Source organism: Vicugna pacos, chromosome 6 (assembly GCF_048564905.1).
Source record: "Vicugna pacos chromosome 6, VicPac4, whole genome shotgun sequence".
Lineage (NCBI taxonomy): Eukaryota > Metazoa > Chordata > Mammalia > Artiodactyla > Camelidae > Vicugna > Vicugna pacos.
This window is the reverse complement of record NC_132992.1, coordinates 37,806,234-37,823,444: the sequence shown is the minus strand read 5'-3', so window position 1 is coordinate 37,823,444 and position 17,211 is coordinate 37,806,234. Positions and strand designations below refer to the sequence as shown.

At 38.0% G+C, this 17,211-nt stretch overlaps 1 protein-coding gene across 3 annotated transcripts in view; it reads left to right on the top strand.

Moving 5' to 3' along the window:
* PRKD1 (protein kinase D1) overlaps positions 1-17,211 on the top strand; it is a 272,532-nt gene that overhangs the window by 245,638 nt on the left and 9,683 nt on the right. For all 3 annotated transcript variants that reach the window (XM_072962880.1, XM_072962879.1, XM_072962881.1), the window contains 3 exons: positions 4,015-4,176; positions 4,734-4,832; positions 5,727-5,994. In XM_072962880.1, the coding sequence (XP_072818981.1) occupies positions 4,015-4,176; positions 4,734-4,832; positions 5,727-5,994 (529 nt within the window). The remainder of the gene's footprint in view (positions 1-4,014; positions 4,177-4,733; positions 4,833-5,726; positions 5,995-17,211) is intronic.

Sequence of the window (17,211 nt, the reverse complement as noted above, 5' to 3'; positions counted from 1 at the left end):
TGACTCTTAATTTTTCTCTTTCCTACCTGTCTATGTTTGAGTAATATAATCTCAAAGGCAGAAGAAGGGGAGAACATGCCAACATTAATTTACCACAGTTAAATATATGGAATGAATTCTCAACTCCAGATTTATAATAAAGCAACACTATTAAAATTAAAGATTATAAAGAAAATATTACTTAATACTAGCCCAAACAATATAACATAGAATATATACATACACTAAAATATTTAATTAGTTCAATCTTAATTTTTTTATGAAATTTTGCTGTTTTTACAAAAATCCTTTGCTTTTAGTGACTAGTTTCCATTAATTACATAAGAATTCTCCAGACAATTTGAGTCAGGAAAATTTTTGTCTTGGTCTCCAAATGGCATTTCCTCCCAGACTTCGAAACAACTTATATTCACCCCGTGAATATGTCACCAATCTGTAATGTGTGAATGGACACTCTTCTTTCCTATAGTTGACCAAATGTTTCATTTCCTGAAAATTAAATTACTTAAATGCAACAGATGGCCCGAAAGTCCTGTAGTAGCTTACTCTGCCATGAAATTTATTATCCAAGTTCCTGAGATAGTCCTGAGAAGTTAGCAGAAATTGTTTCTGAACACTGCTATGCCGCAGTTGTTGTGCAGTCATGAAACCATTTTTAAATTAATTAAGTTACTTTAGACTTGAGAAGGAAAATGTTGAAATACTATTTCCTATTTTATATAAAAAATTAAAGTTGTGAAAAAGTCACATCCACTACTTTGGTTAAAGCTTATCTTAGGGTTGATCTGAAGGTATCTAAAAGAGAATATGAATTAATACTTGATAGAAAATAGTAGCTTTAATTTTTTTCCTGTTTCTAGTCTTCAAATATTATCTTTTCTCTAAGAGGCTAAATAAATACTTCTTATTAGAATAGCATAGAGAATTTGAGTAATGAAGGCATGATTCTTTATATTCTGTTTCTTTTGTTATTGTCACATGTGAAAACAAGTTTAGTCATTTGGTTCAGTGCAAAAAAATACAGCTCCTGAGTAGGCATCTATGATGACCTTATCTCAACGATACACAATAAACTCAAAAACTATCAATTTATTATATATCAATTTATTATAGATCAGCCATATATATGCAGAAAAAAATATAGTCATTTTGTGGTTGGGAAGATTTTTCAGCTACCATTCAATGCATTCTTTAGCAATCCTATAAAATATAAAGGTTTTGGTAAAAGAGCAAGGGAAAAACGTACAAAGAACGTATGAGTTTAAACTTTTCTAAAACATATTTTTTTACAGTTGTGTATACATGACCTTTAATTCAGTGCATTCATTGAATATGCTTTTTTCTCAAATATATACCTAACCTTATTCAAAGTTCTTCATTGAGAAGTAGTAAAAATTTCCCTTTCCTTCTCATAAAGATGCTATTTAAGGACTTTTGTAGAGTCCTTCAGAGTTTACAGAGAACATGGCACAGAAGAGATGACAGTGAACAGTCTCATTCATCCACTCCATGCTTTTAACCTGGAACTTTCTGGGAAGACACCAATTAGATAAGCACATATTAAAGTCTTGCCTTCTGTGTGGAGATTCCTCAAGTCATGTTGCAGGATAGTGGAAAGGAAAAAGGAACATATTGAGTGAAGGACTTCAGTGCCTCTGAGAACTCATGTACTGAGAAGAGCACAGGCAGAGGCACATAGGGGTTGACATTGCATATGGACTTGGGGATTTAGATAGGAGAACTTGCTGGTTATCTCCTGCCTCCTCTTCTCCCCAAGCCTCCACAGCCTAAGACAAGGGCAGCAGAAGCAGCACTCCTGTACCACCTTTGTCCTCTCCTGCCCAACTTGGGCCCTGGAGGTCTCGCTCCCTTAATTTTTATCTTCTCCTTTACACTCTGGGCTTTCCTCTGTCAACACACAAGGGACCTGCTTGCTTTGCTGCCAACTTCTGTTTGTCTGCTCCTTTCTTAGTCATTGTTCCTACTCCCCACCCAGATAAGGACTTGGCCATTTAAGGAAGCCAAACTCCACAGAACACAGCTTACATGCTTAAAGTTAGAGTAAATAGAAAAAATAATCAGTTAAGAGGATACTCAGAAAAGGAAGGTATACTTATCACATCTCATAGTGGACTTGTCCCAAGAGAATCATAACTCAGGCAGGACTCTCATGTCATCCTTAAAGCTTCTGCTTTGACCATTGATTTAAAAGAGGACCGCTGAGATGCCTGGATACCCAGAGGCTGGTGGTCTGTCCAGTTGGTGTGGCTTCTCTATCAGGGAAGGGATTATAAGAAAAAGGCAATGAGACAGCCTTGGCACAGGTTCAGGTACGAACGATGCTGTCACTGGTCTCTGTACTACTTATCAAACAGATATATGTAGCCATTAATTAGTCTCCCTGCTAAAGATCTGGCATTCCCTCAGTTGTCAAAGCCAACCAGCTCTCTGATCCTATTTGTAGGCCATCAGGACAAAGAAAGTAAGAGCAGGGACAGCGTGAGCTCTGTTAGTCCCACCGTTGCTCCATGTGCTTCAGCTCTGACCAGGAGAGAGTAACCCGGAGGCCTGATCTATCTGACGTAGCCAGTTTGACAAGTTAACAGTGTGCCAGTTTCAAGAACAATGACTCAAAAGGTGAAAGGCCATTGGGTGGATGTGCGGGTGTCTCTTGGATCCCATTCAGAAACTTGCCATTCCATGACCAGGGTGTCAGAATCAAAAGAACCCATCCGATGTCTGAGGTGGAGATCAAAATTGCCATCAAGGAAGGGCACCCTGAGAGACAGGTTGTCACGATGGGAACTACTGCCAGCCAGAGCGTAGCTCCATATCGAGTAGACACCAGGCTTTCCATGCCACTGAGTAGCCTGGAGAACAGTGACAATGCACACTCACCCACAGCCCCCTCTGTGGCTCTCCACCCAGCATCCATCTGTGGGGTCTGAAGAGTGAGCTATTTCAGGCTTCCGGTAGTTTGTGAAAATTTCATTTTATGTATAATTTTACTGCTCACTGAGATTTATTTTCCTAAAAAAAAAGATATAATTTCTTTTTTTTCTGTTCAGCTGTTAGCACATTGAAGTTAGTCCTGGTTTTTTTTCTTTAGGTAGTTTTTATTCATGATGATTTTTTTTTCTTGTTTTTCATTGAACTATAAGTGGAATATATAATAGTTCTTTTAATGTTAAGGTTTTTTGTTGTGTGCAAAAAAAAAGAAAGAAAGGTCAGATGATCAAAGGCTTTTGTTGATGACCTCAGACCAACATTCAGACTTAAGCATCATTACAAGGGCCTAGCTAATGTTAAGAATAATTTTACTTGACAGGTGTGACAATTAACATGTCAAGCCAAATACAGCCTGTCATTATTGGCCATTACTTTATTGTGGAAATATTTACTGAGTGCTGGAGAACCAAGCAGCACTACCACATTGCATGTTGTCCTGAACAAAACAGGGGCTCAGTAATCTTTTTTTTGTTTGTTTTCATGGAGATCTTTACTCTGCGTAAGAGCTTCTGTTGCAAACTACAGTAGCCTCCAAAACCAGAGCAATTCCAAAAGGTTTTACCTAATATGTTTTCATCAGTGCAGTCACATGTACTACATGAACGTATTTCGTCTTGTCTACATTAAATTTCTACCAAGGGTGTAGAGATGGCCTCGTATGCTTGTTTAGAACAATATGCTTAATATTGTACATGATACTAAGAAAGTATAGATTTCTCAATATGATATTCTAATTAAAACCTAATTAGCAATTCACTGTGCTGGAACTTGGATTTTTAGCCTAGAAGAAATAATTTCACTATGCACAGGAAGTAAAGATGTATTTCTTGGAGACATTAGAATTTCAAAAATATAAGGCAACACATGTGGAATTTAGAGGTGTTAAAAATCTTAAGTGTGGGTTTTTCCATAGCTTTAAGCTTGAACAGTTTTGTATAATCAGCGAGCTTGCCAAACAGTATCAAAAAACTCATTTTCTTCAAGTGCTTTATTTATCTTTAATAGAACCTTCATCACCCTGGTGTTGTAAATTTGGAGTGTATGTTTGAGACTCCCGAAAGAGTGTTTGTTGTTATGGAAAAACTCCATGGAGACATGCTGGAGATGATCTTGTCAAGTGAAAAGGGCAGGTTGCCAGAGCACATAACGAAGTTTTTAATTACTCAGGTAAGGAATCAATTAGAGTCAGGGGGGAAAAAAGTAATATTTAATATCAAATATGATCCCTGATGAACTAGAGCTTTCTAGCCTTGTTGTTCAGTCCTTACCTCCACATTCTAAATCACACTTTACAAAGTTGCAATGGCTTTGTGTTCTCTAATTTATATCTGTGCTCTCCAGAGTTCAGGGTACGTATCAAATGAGTAATGTGTGTGCAGGCCCATGTATTAAAACCACTCATGAAATTTAAAAGACATAGTGGCTGGGTCCTGATTCTTTGAAAATATTCAAGAATGTGTATCCTTGTTAGACACTATTGAATACTTGGGGCTACACCTGTCTTGGTCTCTGTATGGATACCGTAACATGGTACTTTGTCCGTTGAGTTTCCTGAGAAACCTGCTATGTTGATCAAGCTCATTTCAGTGTCTGAGGCATAAAGAAACTTGACTGTTCATTTTGAGTTTTCTTGTGGCCCTCTAAATTCATGACCTAGTAGGAAACATTTTGAAATAGACCAATAGACTAAAATAAAATTTTTTTGATGAATTTCTCCTTTATAGATACTTGTGGCTTTGCGGCATCTTCACTTTAAAAATGTTGTTCACTGTGACCTCAAACCAGAAAACGTGTTGCTAGCGTCAGCCGATCCTTTCCCTCAGGCAAGTATGAAAGCCTTGCTCAGCCAAAAGCCAGCTGACAGCATCGCTGGCTCCCCTGCAGCATTCTGTCACCTTTTCTCCTCAAAACCTTTATTTGTTTCATGTTTCACCTGCTTGTTTTCGTCCATTTGTTACCTTCTTATATTTTCGGGGCACGGCTTTGTTGCTCTGCTTCTCAGTTCAGCCTGCCTTAATAACGCACACTGAGCCTTCTCATTCTACTTTGGCTTCTGTTGGGTGGACGTCCTGGAGAACTGGCGGTACCAGGTCAGTGCTGAATGTGCTGGCCTGAGACTGGGACACTGACGAGCCCCAGGGGTGCTACCAGCTCTCTGACGTCAGGCAGGATATCACAGTTCAGTGTTGTTCTCAGGGACAAAGGCAAAGGTTTCTCCTTTTCCTCAACTCAGGGGATACAAAACAACTGGACCTCTCCCCAGGGAATCTCGTATCTAAAAGTGACCTGACCAAGGGGGCTGTTCTTCCTCGCCTCCCTAACACCTTCAGGTCGTGGCTGGGTGTCCCGGTGGAGCTAATCTTGAGGATTACTGTGGATGCCATGATGCCCCCCTGGGCTTCTTCAGCCTTTATTGATAATAAGCCCTTGAGTTAAATGCATCACTTCCCTGATGTGCGTGATGTTTTCTGCCATATTGCCATAAAACCATATTGCCCTCTTCAGAGTGTACATATGAAGGAAAACATACTTTTGCATCAGGACATAAACCACTATCTTTAAGTACATAAAATGGAAAACAGCTATCACTTTTACCATGAGACATCCATACAATGTATGTAAAGTGTTATAGTTGTTTTCCTGGCCCACGTGGGCTAAGACCTACACAGGCATACAATTTCTGGCTTACCATATCTGCAAACCATTGTTATCTGCAGGTGAAACTTTGTGATTTTGGTTTTGCCCGGATCATTGGAGAGAAGTCATTCCGGAGGTCAGTGGTGGGTACCCCAGCTTACCTGGCTCCTGAGGTCCTAAGGAACAAGGGCTACAATCGCTCCCTGGACATGTGGTCTGTTGGGGTCATCATCTATGTCAGCCTGAGTGGCACATTCCCGTTTAACGAAGATGAGGACATACATGACCAAATCCAGAATGCGGCTTTCATGTACCCACCGAATCCCTGGAAGGAAATCTCTCATGAAGGTATTGTCTTCCATTCATAAATGATAAAGGTTTAATCCGAAAGTGTTACAGTTATATTATTAACTCAAATGTGAATTGTTAAATTGATAAATGCTCATTGCAAACTGCCCACTAGAGTAGAAGCACAGATTGATTGAAGTGGATTGAGAAGTAGAGGAAATGGAGACCAGAATATCTTCTGGTGAAATGTGTGTTTTGTATTTTAGATATTTTCTATTTTATCATATTTTGTATTGGGAAATTAAGAAATACACATTAAGAGATAAGTGAAATAAAGAGAAACTGTTAACATTTGGTGCATTTCCTGAAAACTTACAAATAGTTATATATTGATGTAATAGTAATACTCAATCTTTACTAAAAATAATCTTTTACTTACTATATGCCCTTTTCTGTATTAAGCACTTTTAATCTATTACAGACACAAGAACCTTATGATACTGCTTTTTAAAATATCGTATTACATATATTAGTATATCAAGTTCTTTGTATACTGATTTCCTTTATGTGACATTAGAGTGTGTATATTTTATTTAGCCTTTTCCTAGTTGTTTAAACCATTTTAGGTTGTTTCTGTTTGTTCAGTGATAGGTAATCCTTACATATAATTTCTTGTATGTATCTCTAAAGACTTTTTTAGGATAGATTCCTTTGGCAGTGTTGCATTATTTAAAATTGAATTCTTCTTCATAAATGTTTCCTTAAAGGAAGAGAGAGAAGGAGTTTTAAAAGAAGTGATGGGGCAGTCAGGGCAGAGCGAATGGCTGACTCCATGCTTCAGAAAGGAGTTCCTCATGAACTTGCTTTGGAGTTTATTTAATTCTCACAAAAAAGTAAAACCTTAAGATAGGTTTTACTATTATACCTATATTTCAAGTGAGAACACTGAGGTAAAAGAAGTGAACCATTTGCCAAAATCACAAAGTTCAGAATTTTACCAGATACATGTGAGCACACATTCTTTAACCACTAGTTCTGCTTCCTTTTTAGTTTTCAGGTAACATCTCGTTCTAAGTTTGTTGAGATTTTTCACCACTTAAAAAGGTGAAGACATCCTAGATAAACATCTGTTTGATACTTGTTATTGCATGTGGCAGTGTCAAAATCGGAAAAGAGCATGTATTAACTACCTGGATAATTAGTTCTTAGACTACTGTTCATATTAAATGGCAAGAGACATCCATTATCTGGGCTTTAAGTTACTGTTGACGGCAGCCTTTAACTTCATCTAATTAGTTGTAAAGCATAGCTAGGTAGATATATCTTAAAGGAATCTGTGACCTGCAAAGAGAACTACCATGTACCCAAAAGACAAATGAAATATTTCAGATAATTCAACAGAGACAAAAAGGGAAGTGTAATTTTCTTTCTCATCCAGGAGGCAGAAAAGAGAAAATTATCCAATAACCTTGTAACCAGACCTTATCAGGGAACATAACCTTTAAATACACGTAGCCCTTATGTTTGATACCTGCAATCCAGAGATCCAGTAAAATAACTTGATGTTGTTACCACAGTGCAAGTCTGAAGTATCTCTGAAGCCAGTCAGACATTTTCTTGTTATGCAGGAATAGGACATGAGGAAAATAACCTTCCCATTTAAAAACTTTTTTTCTTGGAGTAGTGGAATAAATGATGCCCACTCTCTGGTGTCATGGAAATGTGCCTTCTGTGTAGATATAACCTACTTAGCTAAGGATTATGAATGTTTAATGATCACTACTAATAGAAACCAGAGACATAGATATCAGTAGCTCAAGAAACTCTTGCTGGGAAACCGCAGTGTACATACGTAAGTTATATGAAAGTAAAGGACACAGCATAAGGTGTCCTTCAGAGAACTTTCAAAAGTGTGTTGGGGAGATGAGTTATATGAATTTGGGAAAATGATCATTTAATTCCTTGAATTGTTAGCTTGGTATAAAACCAGGGTCTCCAGATTCAGAGGAGGAAGAATCACTGTGGACTTGACTCATCAGAATTGCATTTTCAGAGGAGATGGAACTGAGGCCAGTCACTAAAGAATGAAAAGGAAGAGAGACAGCATTTCACAAAGAGGGAATTACAAGGGATGATTCAAGAGGCATTTATATTTGACCAAAAATAACACATTTTACTTGGCTGTAAGGTGTGCCTGAGCACTAAAAATTTCCTGCCGCTCGCACAAAGTGATGTGGAGACCAGCTCAGGTAGAATCTCACTCTTCTAAATGACTCAGGTATCAGCTTAGGAATTAACTGGCCTCTCTTCTCAGTATCTTTTTCTAGCTCATCCCTGCCTTTGAGGCACAGGAGTTGTACTATTTGCCAGCTGAAGCTCTAATGGCAAATGAGTTACGTATCTGCTGGTGTATGAATAGAACTAACACTGAATATAAAGAAAAGCTAGTTTAATTATGTCATAATATTAGCTGAGGTGTTACAGATGTAATTACTGGCCCAGATTCTATTCCACTCTCTTGTTGAGAACAAATAATTTCCTGATTAGATATGATCACAGGGCTGGTACCAAATAATTTTCAGCACATAGAATCTGATAAATACACAAAAAACTGGTATCTGGCAAAGGGAGATCACAACGGATATTAGTAGTTTGCAGCCTCAGGACACTTTAAGCTACACCAGAAGCACTAAGAATCCAGATGCAAGGAAGTAAAGATCTAGGCACTTCAGTGACTCTAAATCAAAGTAAGGATCAGCAGTGAAGAAGTTTAGAGACTGTCCTTCTTGCCATTCTAATCAGCTATCACTTACCTTCTTTGAGCTTCAGTTTCTTCTCTGTAAAACAGGGTAATGATTTCTGCCCATATAATGAGGTCGTAATAGAGACTGAAAGAGAGTAAGGATGTGAAAGGCATCTGTAAAACGCAGGTGTGGGGTGAGGCAAGGATTTGGATCTAGGAAAAGGATCGCAGAACCCTAAGCTAAGCAGTTGCTCTGGCGGGTAACCAAGAATTGATTGTATAATTTTGGAAATTATATGCAAACTGATGTGCATGTTTCCCAAGTGTTCTTCAGACATATTGTTAGTTGTACTTTTGGGGGGCATGGAAAAGCAAAAAGAAAGTTGCAAGGTCTCTGTAGCAAACGTAGATGTGTCAGAATGAGAAAATTCCTTTCTTGTGCTATTTTTCTGCTAGTGTAACCATGGACTTGATATGATATAATACTATATATTGGAGTGCTTGAGCTGTCTTTGTGCCATTGGATCCTCAGAACAATCCTCTAATAAATAATTCATTTTAGTCTCTGTATTAGAGAGAAACCAGAAAGGTTAAGAGATTTGCCTATCACACAGTGGTAGGGCTTAGACTTGAAATCATTTGTTTGTCTCCATTCTTTACAGTATACCTTCTTGCACACCAAAGGGTGCTTATTTCTAATGACTTGATATTTAGGAACCTATAGAGAATATTTTAAACTCATTAATTATTTTTGCTATTATAATAGAATAAACTGAGTACTGACAGTATAGAGATATGCTTACTAGTAATTTATCAGTGAATTAATCAGGGTTCTTATGTACAAAGAATGGAAATCTGTCTCTAACTTAGGCAGAGATGATTTATTGACTCGCACAACTAGGGAAGTCCAAAAGGTGAACCCCATTCATCTGGATCGTGTAGTTCAAGTGTCACATTTCTCCATCTCTCACCCTTGCTTTACTTTACGAGGAGTTCCTTCTCAGATGGACTTTTCATGTGGTGCAGAGTGATCCCCCAGCAGCTCCAGGCTGACATGCTACCCAGTGCACAGAACCTCAGAATGGAAGAGCAGTCATCTCTCAGTAGCCATAGCATCTCTGAAAGGGGCACTGATTGGCTGTGCTTAAATCCCGTAATACCCTGGGGTCAATCACGTTGTCACTGCAGGAGCCTGGCTGTGATTGGCCCTGTGGATGATGGAGAGCCCCTCCAGGTTGAAGAGAGGAAGTTCTTGCAGGGAAAAGATACTAGGCTAAAAACAAACACAAAAGCATTAACATATGTCCATTATAAAAACAGATTTTGATGGGAATCAAAGTATGACATGAACAATGAGGAAAAAATTTGAGGAAAATGTAACAGATGTTACAGATAAAATGGAGATAGTAAAATTAATGACATTTTGAAAGAAAAAAAAAGAATTACTAACATTTCTGCAACATTTATAGTCTAGCCAATCACTACTATAAACACTTCACGTACATGAATTTATTTAATTGTCCCCCAACCTTTGAGTAGACCTGTAATTGTTTCTATTTTAAAGATGAGGCAAGACAGGCATAGTGAGTTAAGTGGCTTCCCTGGGTGGGACCAGGGTGCAAATCCTGCCAGCCTGCCCCAAGGATGCTCTTATCCACTGGTTTTACAGCCACTTGACTATCCTTCGGTTGGATTTCTCTGTGCCGTCACGTTAAAATTTTTAATATGCTTTCACTGGCTTAGAGCAAGAGTAGCCACACAATTTTTAATAGTGTCTAGAAAGGCAAGGAAACGGGATCATGTTGTGATAAAGAGCTCAGTTGAGAGCCCTTCCACTGAGCATCTTGGTGACCTCATCCAAGTTACAACTTCTCTCAGGTCTCAGTTTTCTTGTCGGAAACATGGTGACTCTTATCCCTAACTCACTGGGTTGTTTTAAGTATTAAATGAAGTTGCACTAGAAAGTGGTCGGCACAGTGCTTGGCATAACTAGATTTCCTTAAGTATATTGAACACTTTCTGTTTCCAGTCATTTTACATGATCAATATATCTGTGTGTATAATATACATATATTATACACACATATAATTATGTATATAACTAAACCCATATATATAATTACAGTTATATATATTACTAAGTACTTATATACATTACATATATAGCTCTACAAATACAACTAAATAAGAATGCATGTACATAGTAAAACACTCCAGAATGAGTCATATGATTACAGGTAGTTACACAAGTGGGGACTCAAGGTAACCACAGGGAGGGAGGAGTCTGAGACCATTTCCGTTCATTCTCAGGCAGTGCCGTGTGTTGCACCTTGCTGCATTTCACCATTGTGACCATCTGATGGCCATTTGACATTATACTGTTCAGCCATAAATCCCTAATTAGATATGGCAAGTTTTAAAAATTAAAATAATTAGACAATTATTTTAATAATTAGACATGGCCTTGCTCTCACCTCCAGCTTTATCTCATACTAGACCAAGCTTAGTCCTCAGCACTTAGGATGGCTATGACCTTTCTCAGTTCCTTGAAAGGACTTGTGCACCTATTTTAAAAGTTACTTGATTAGGCAAATATACTTTCCCTTATGGAAAGAGGAGCCCATTATCACTTGAACATTTTTTTAGATAATCAGATGAAACTAAGGAGAATTGTACCTAACTTGATCCTGTACTAGCATGCCCTTCTTTTCACTGCATTTTTAGCAATTCTGAAAGAATAAGAGCTAGGCCAGGCTGGCCTCCATGTTTGTCATGTCTGGTACACAATAAGGGTGAATCCTGGATGGATATTACCAAAATAACCGGAAATTGTAAGCAAGACTCAATCTATAACCTTAGAAATAGATGTGAGGGGTGTAGAGCTTAGAAACAAGAAATTTAAAAACTAGCTAATAGTCAGAACACAGGAATATTTGCAAGGTAGGGGATTACTAATAATTTTGCCTTCACTATGGCTCATTTTAAAGTACCTGCCATGGTCTAGTTCTGAGTCTACAGCAGACATTTTTTAACTTTGGCATGCCAACAGTTAATCAGAGGGGCTAGTTAATAGTGGAGATTCCCAGACTCCACCCCCATAAATTGCCATCTTGCACTGAGAATGTAACAGGTCCACGGATCACACTTGCAAAAACACTGCTCGAGAGCCCAGATACCCTGAAAGACCTGACAGCTGACAGTGCTCTAAAATTTTTTTAATAAGTTCTGAATATTCAAATCTACATAAATTATAAAATTCCTCTCATTTCTCATATTTTTGCATCCACATCATCTTCTTTATCAGATATTTATTATAGGACATGTAAATTTTTTCCAAATGTCAATGTTTTTCAATATAGACTGCATGAAAATAGTTGGAGTAGAAAAAGCTTCTTGACAAGCTTCCAATGTCAAGAAGATACAAAGGGGAAAAAAAAATCCAGGAAATGCAAATAGTTGTGTAATGAAGGAACTTCATTGTGTGAAGAAGGAACTAACGTATGTGTCATGATTTTAAACAATGAAAGGAATGTAGGAAAAGAGTATTAACTGTTAACATTTGAAAATTCTCCTTTCGATAGATGTAGGTGTAGAAATTTGATGTCACAGGGTTGTAGGCTTATCGGTTATAGGCTGCAGGGGGTATGAGTTTTAATCCTGTAGTTCTTACTAGCTATATACAAATCATTCTACATCCTGCTTACTAATTTTTAATTTTAGCAAAGCTTTAGACCAAGCATGTCAGACTCCATTGTAATTATGCAAAGGAATGCAAATAATGAAACTTCTACCACACTGGAAGGCAAGGACAGAGAAGAGGTGAAGAGAGCGGTAAGGGCCGTAACTTCCACAGAGTTCACTCTGGATTCTGCCTAGGTGAATGCACTGAGTTATGTTCATTTGCATGCATGGTTTAATGTGTGGTTTAATCATACAGTTGAGCCCTTTGAAAAGCTGTTACATATATGTGCGTATGTGTGTCTGTGTATATACACACATACCTCCCTTATTGTGTCCCAAGCATTGTTCTAAATTACGACCGTAGCCAGGATAGCTAAATTGAGAGGAAGAGGAGGAAAAGCAAGGTAGAGAAAACTGAAATGAAGGGATTCATTGTCTTAATGGAAGGGAATCAATGTTTGGTTTTGTTTTAAGGTGGTTCTTCTCAAACTGTCTGTGATAAAGGACCAGTTGTATTTTATTTTAATTTCCAAACATATAGACCAGTACTTTATAAAATATAATAAAAATGTGACATCAGTGCCAAAATGCTATGAAAGTTTCCAAAGAGTTAGTCTCACTTTGTATACTTACCTCATTATAAACTGATAAACAGTTCACAGACTGGCACTGATCCATGCTGCGGACAGCTTCAAGTTAGTGCATCGAGCATAAGAGATGTTGTGCATGTTTTTTAAAGGTGTGGGGGAGTAATCAGAAGAAATGTTTTACATAGTGACAAGAAGTAATCACTGGAAAGCAGGTTTAATAATGAGATACGAGGCTTTATCTTTCAATTTGAACTCTTCTTACTGATTGACTCAGATCTTTACCAGGTACATATGACACTCCTGTACAAAATTATAAAAATGAACAAAAGTGCAAGAAGATTCCAGGAGTAAGTGGAATACAACCTTTTGTGTAACTAAAATCCTTCAATGCCTGGTCTAAAAGTTGCCTTACATGTTAAATATACGAACTATATCTCTATATACACATATATATATAATATTTTATACGTGAATACTACTGAAGAGCCAGAGGGTTGTATTTCCTTTTCTATGATACCATTTCTTGCATGGTGACTGGGCAGATGAAGATGTGATCTTAAATTTCTAAACCTATCTGTGCCCACACAAAGGAGAATTTGCAAGTGTGAAAGTCAAATGAATTTTTTCCCTACATTTCTTCAGTTGGTCAAGATTATAACACATGTCTTAAATTATTCTTTCTTATATATGACTTCATTATACAGCTTTGTTTACCCAAGAATTTATTCTTAGAGGAAGAAGAGAGAAGACGCAGGTAACCAAGTGACATGGACTGTGTAGCTGGGAAGGTGAAGTTTAATTTGCTTCAGTGCAAGTCATCTTACTAGGAGAATGATGACGAGCATGCAGTGATGGGAAAGCATCTGTTAGAGTAAAAGTACATTTCCATCATCAAATTGAATTGATGTGTTCAATTAGAGACACATGGCAAATCTGAGGAAGGTTAGTAACAGACCATGAAGATCACTGGATAAATTACTATTTTTTCCTCCTGAGTTTTGATATTCCTTTATACGCCATTAGGGAGGCAAGCAGGCAGTAATCAACACAGAGGCAATCTCGGAAATTGTCTCCCAACGAGCGCGCGACCCCCGCAGACAGAGATCATTTTCTGTGCTCACAGGTGAAGTCTGAAGAAGCACCTAGTTTCAACTCACCTGCTGGGTTGTTACTGCTCAGCTTCTGAGTCACATGGTTAGCTGGTATTATCAAGAATTAAGATCAGACATGAAGCCTTGACATATGTAAAAAGGAAACAAAAAAAAAAGGGAAATGCCCCTGCGTTAATCCTATAGCTTGTCTTTGTTCAAAATCATCAATTTGTGACAGTGCACCAGTGACACAGGTTTTTTCCACTTGTTCACTCTGACAGTCTCACTGGTAATATTTCTGCTGCTTCTTTCCCCTGAGAAGCACAGTTGTAATTTATTCTTCTAGCTGGTCTCAATCCTTTGCTGACACTTGTGTACGGGGCAGAATATATGGCATCTCAAGGCATAGAATAGCAATAATAATATACCACTAAATTTATCCAAGCATCTAAATTTTATTTTAAAAGCAATTTTGTGCCATTCGATGTGGTAAATTAAAAAAAAAATTGGTCACAAGTGTGTTTTTCCCCCAGAAATTGGAGATGAAAAATACAGCCAGTACAAACACAAAGCAAAGCTAAATAAAGGCCTAGCACCATTACCACATGGTACATTTTCAAAATCCAACAGTGTTCCAAAACGCTAAACACTTAAGTTGGAAGTAGCACTTTGCCATGAAAAGGAACCAGCTGTAGGTCCCTCTTTCACTACATATTGTTCAAAACAAAAAATAACCCCATTGAAAATAAGGCTTGGATAGATGAGACCCAGAAATCCAATGGTATGAGAAACAAAAGGAAGACAATTGTCACTTAAAAATTAAACTGTGTTTGTAACAGTTTATGAGGCTCGCATATCCAGCAAGCCTGCTGAATATTAATGAAGAGATTGATTTGTCAACATATTAGCACCACTGTCAGACATAACAGCATGGAGGAGATGCGAGGGGACGAGGCAGTGAACGACTTAAAAATACTTGACTGGGTGCCGCGAGATTCTACCATGATTGATTAACTAAAGTGAATTATGTGGGTCAGAACTTCCTCTGGGTTTAACATTTTAAACAGTCTCACTTGAAATTCTAGAACTACCTGTGTTTAGCTTTTTTGAAAGAGAGCATGCTCTTGTTCAGTAATATGGAACTTTTAAATTATGAGCCAAAGATGTACAATGATTTAAATAATGTCTACTTAGCAGAGTGGATTCTGAAATATATGTATATGTTTATATAGATACTCATACATATTTCAAAATTTAAATGAGTTAATATCTGAAAAGGTGTCCCCCCAGGAAAGGAATCATTTGATAGCAAGGGAAATGTAATTAATGAGATTTTTTTCTAACAAATGATCATTTGTAGAGGAAACCTGTCAGAAGTTTTGGCAAGAACGTTGGCATTATAAGTACTCAAAAATTGGCTGTCTGTGCCCTAAATTGAAATGTTACCTATATATCCCTACTGTAAAAATTAAATTTCACTTCTGACTGTATATCCTAGTTAAGTTGTAACATGACACCTAAATATATGTGGAGATCTCAGGGTATAGGAACAACAAAGGTTAAATACTCTAAGTTTGTTTTCTTTCCCAGTGACAACACAGAATATTTCAAAATATGGAATGTTAAAAATGTTATCTTACCCCTGTACTGCTCCGTAATACCAGCCCACTGAGCAGTTATCCAGAATAGTCTTATATTGCTACAGTGATAGAAAACATACATTTTCATGAGGAGCCCTGTTTCTTCTCAGCTTGACCCCAGCACAATCAGCACACCGTCTCCAGGTTTATACTCACTGGTAAAACAAGCCCAATTCTTTTTTCCAAACAAAAGCTCATCTCAGAGGTTGGAAAGCAGACAACATGTCACCCCGAGCCTTCTCTTCCCCTGGGCAGTCAGTTTCTCCTTCAACCTTCTGTTCACTCTGGTCCACACACTCCCCTGTTTGTTTCTGTTCTTTTTAAATCCAACCTCAAAATTGTTCTGACTCAAGGTTCAGTGAGCCTGAGAGTAATGTGAAGACAGCATTCCTTCATTATAAAGAACACATTTCTTTTAGCGTGGCATGAAATAACACTCGATTGCTGGACAAAGAGTAGACTCAGGTGAGTTTACTGTGCATTCAGAATTCTGAATTTCGTCTTATAAATATTGTTGACAAGCCAGATTTTCCAAGTCTGTGTTTAGACTGAGTTTTCCTAAGTAGAGGACTTAGTTTCATTTGTCTTTTATATGTTATCTTCGCAGTACAGTCCATAGCTCCAGACCATAGTTATTTTGAAACTTACTTGTGTAGTCCAGCTTGTGTGCTCTTCCTGTTAGCATCCTCTGAGCAGAAGCTCCCCTGAAACTCTGCTAGGTGGTCACTCCAGAATACTGAACAAGGTGGAGCTGAGGATGGATGCCTTTCTGTGTCTACATCCACCTATTCTGGGTCCCTCCAGACAATACTAAACCAGTTATTAACTACTTTCAGTGTTCTCATCTCTGTAGTCTCTTGCTACTGAAAATGTGGCTTAAGGCTCTGCCTTAAGGGAGTCATTCAAAAATGTAGACTGTCAGGTCCCACTCAAGACCTGCCTAATCAGAATCTTCAGTCTGAGATCCCTGGATTATTCATAGTGTGAAAGTCTGAGGACTGCTGAGCACAGCCATTCTCCACGCTGGCTGCACATACTGCAAACACCTGAGGTGCTTCTAAAACAACCAATCCTGAGACTCCCCTCCCTAATGATTCTCACTTGACCTTTGGCTTGAGTATCAGCATTTTAAAAAAAAAAAAGAGAGAAAACTCTCCAAACAATTTTAATGTGCAGTGAAAATGGAAAAAAAAAATCCACCCCGAACTTCATTAGAATAACATAAATATATTTTAATTTAGACTTCACATTTTGAGTCAACTTGGCATCAGTTTGGCGGCTGCTTTAGGTTGTGTTTAAACAATTCATGATTCCAAGATTGTTGTTTTAGTCTTCAGGAGGAAATTACATCGAATGTAAAGCAAAGGAGTACTGATTGATAGAATACCTTTCTGCAGAGGAGAGAACTGGGAGAGGAAAGATCCCGACTGGAGTCTCTCAAGGTCTTGCACTTCATTGGATTGCGGTAATTGACTCAGGAAGGAGTGAGATGATGATCTCCAGCGGCCTTGTTTGCTGCCGGCAGCCTCTGG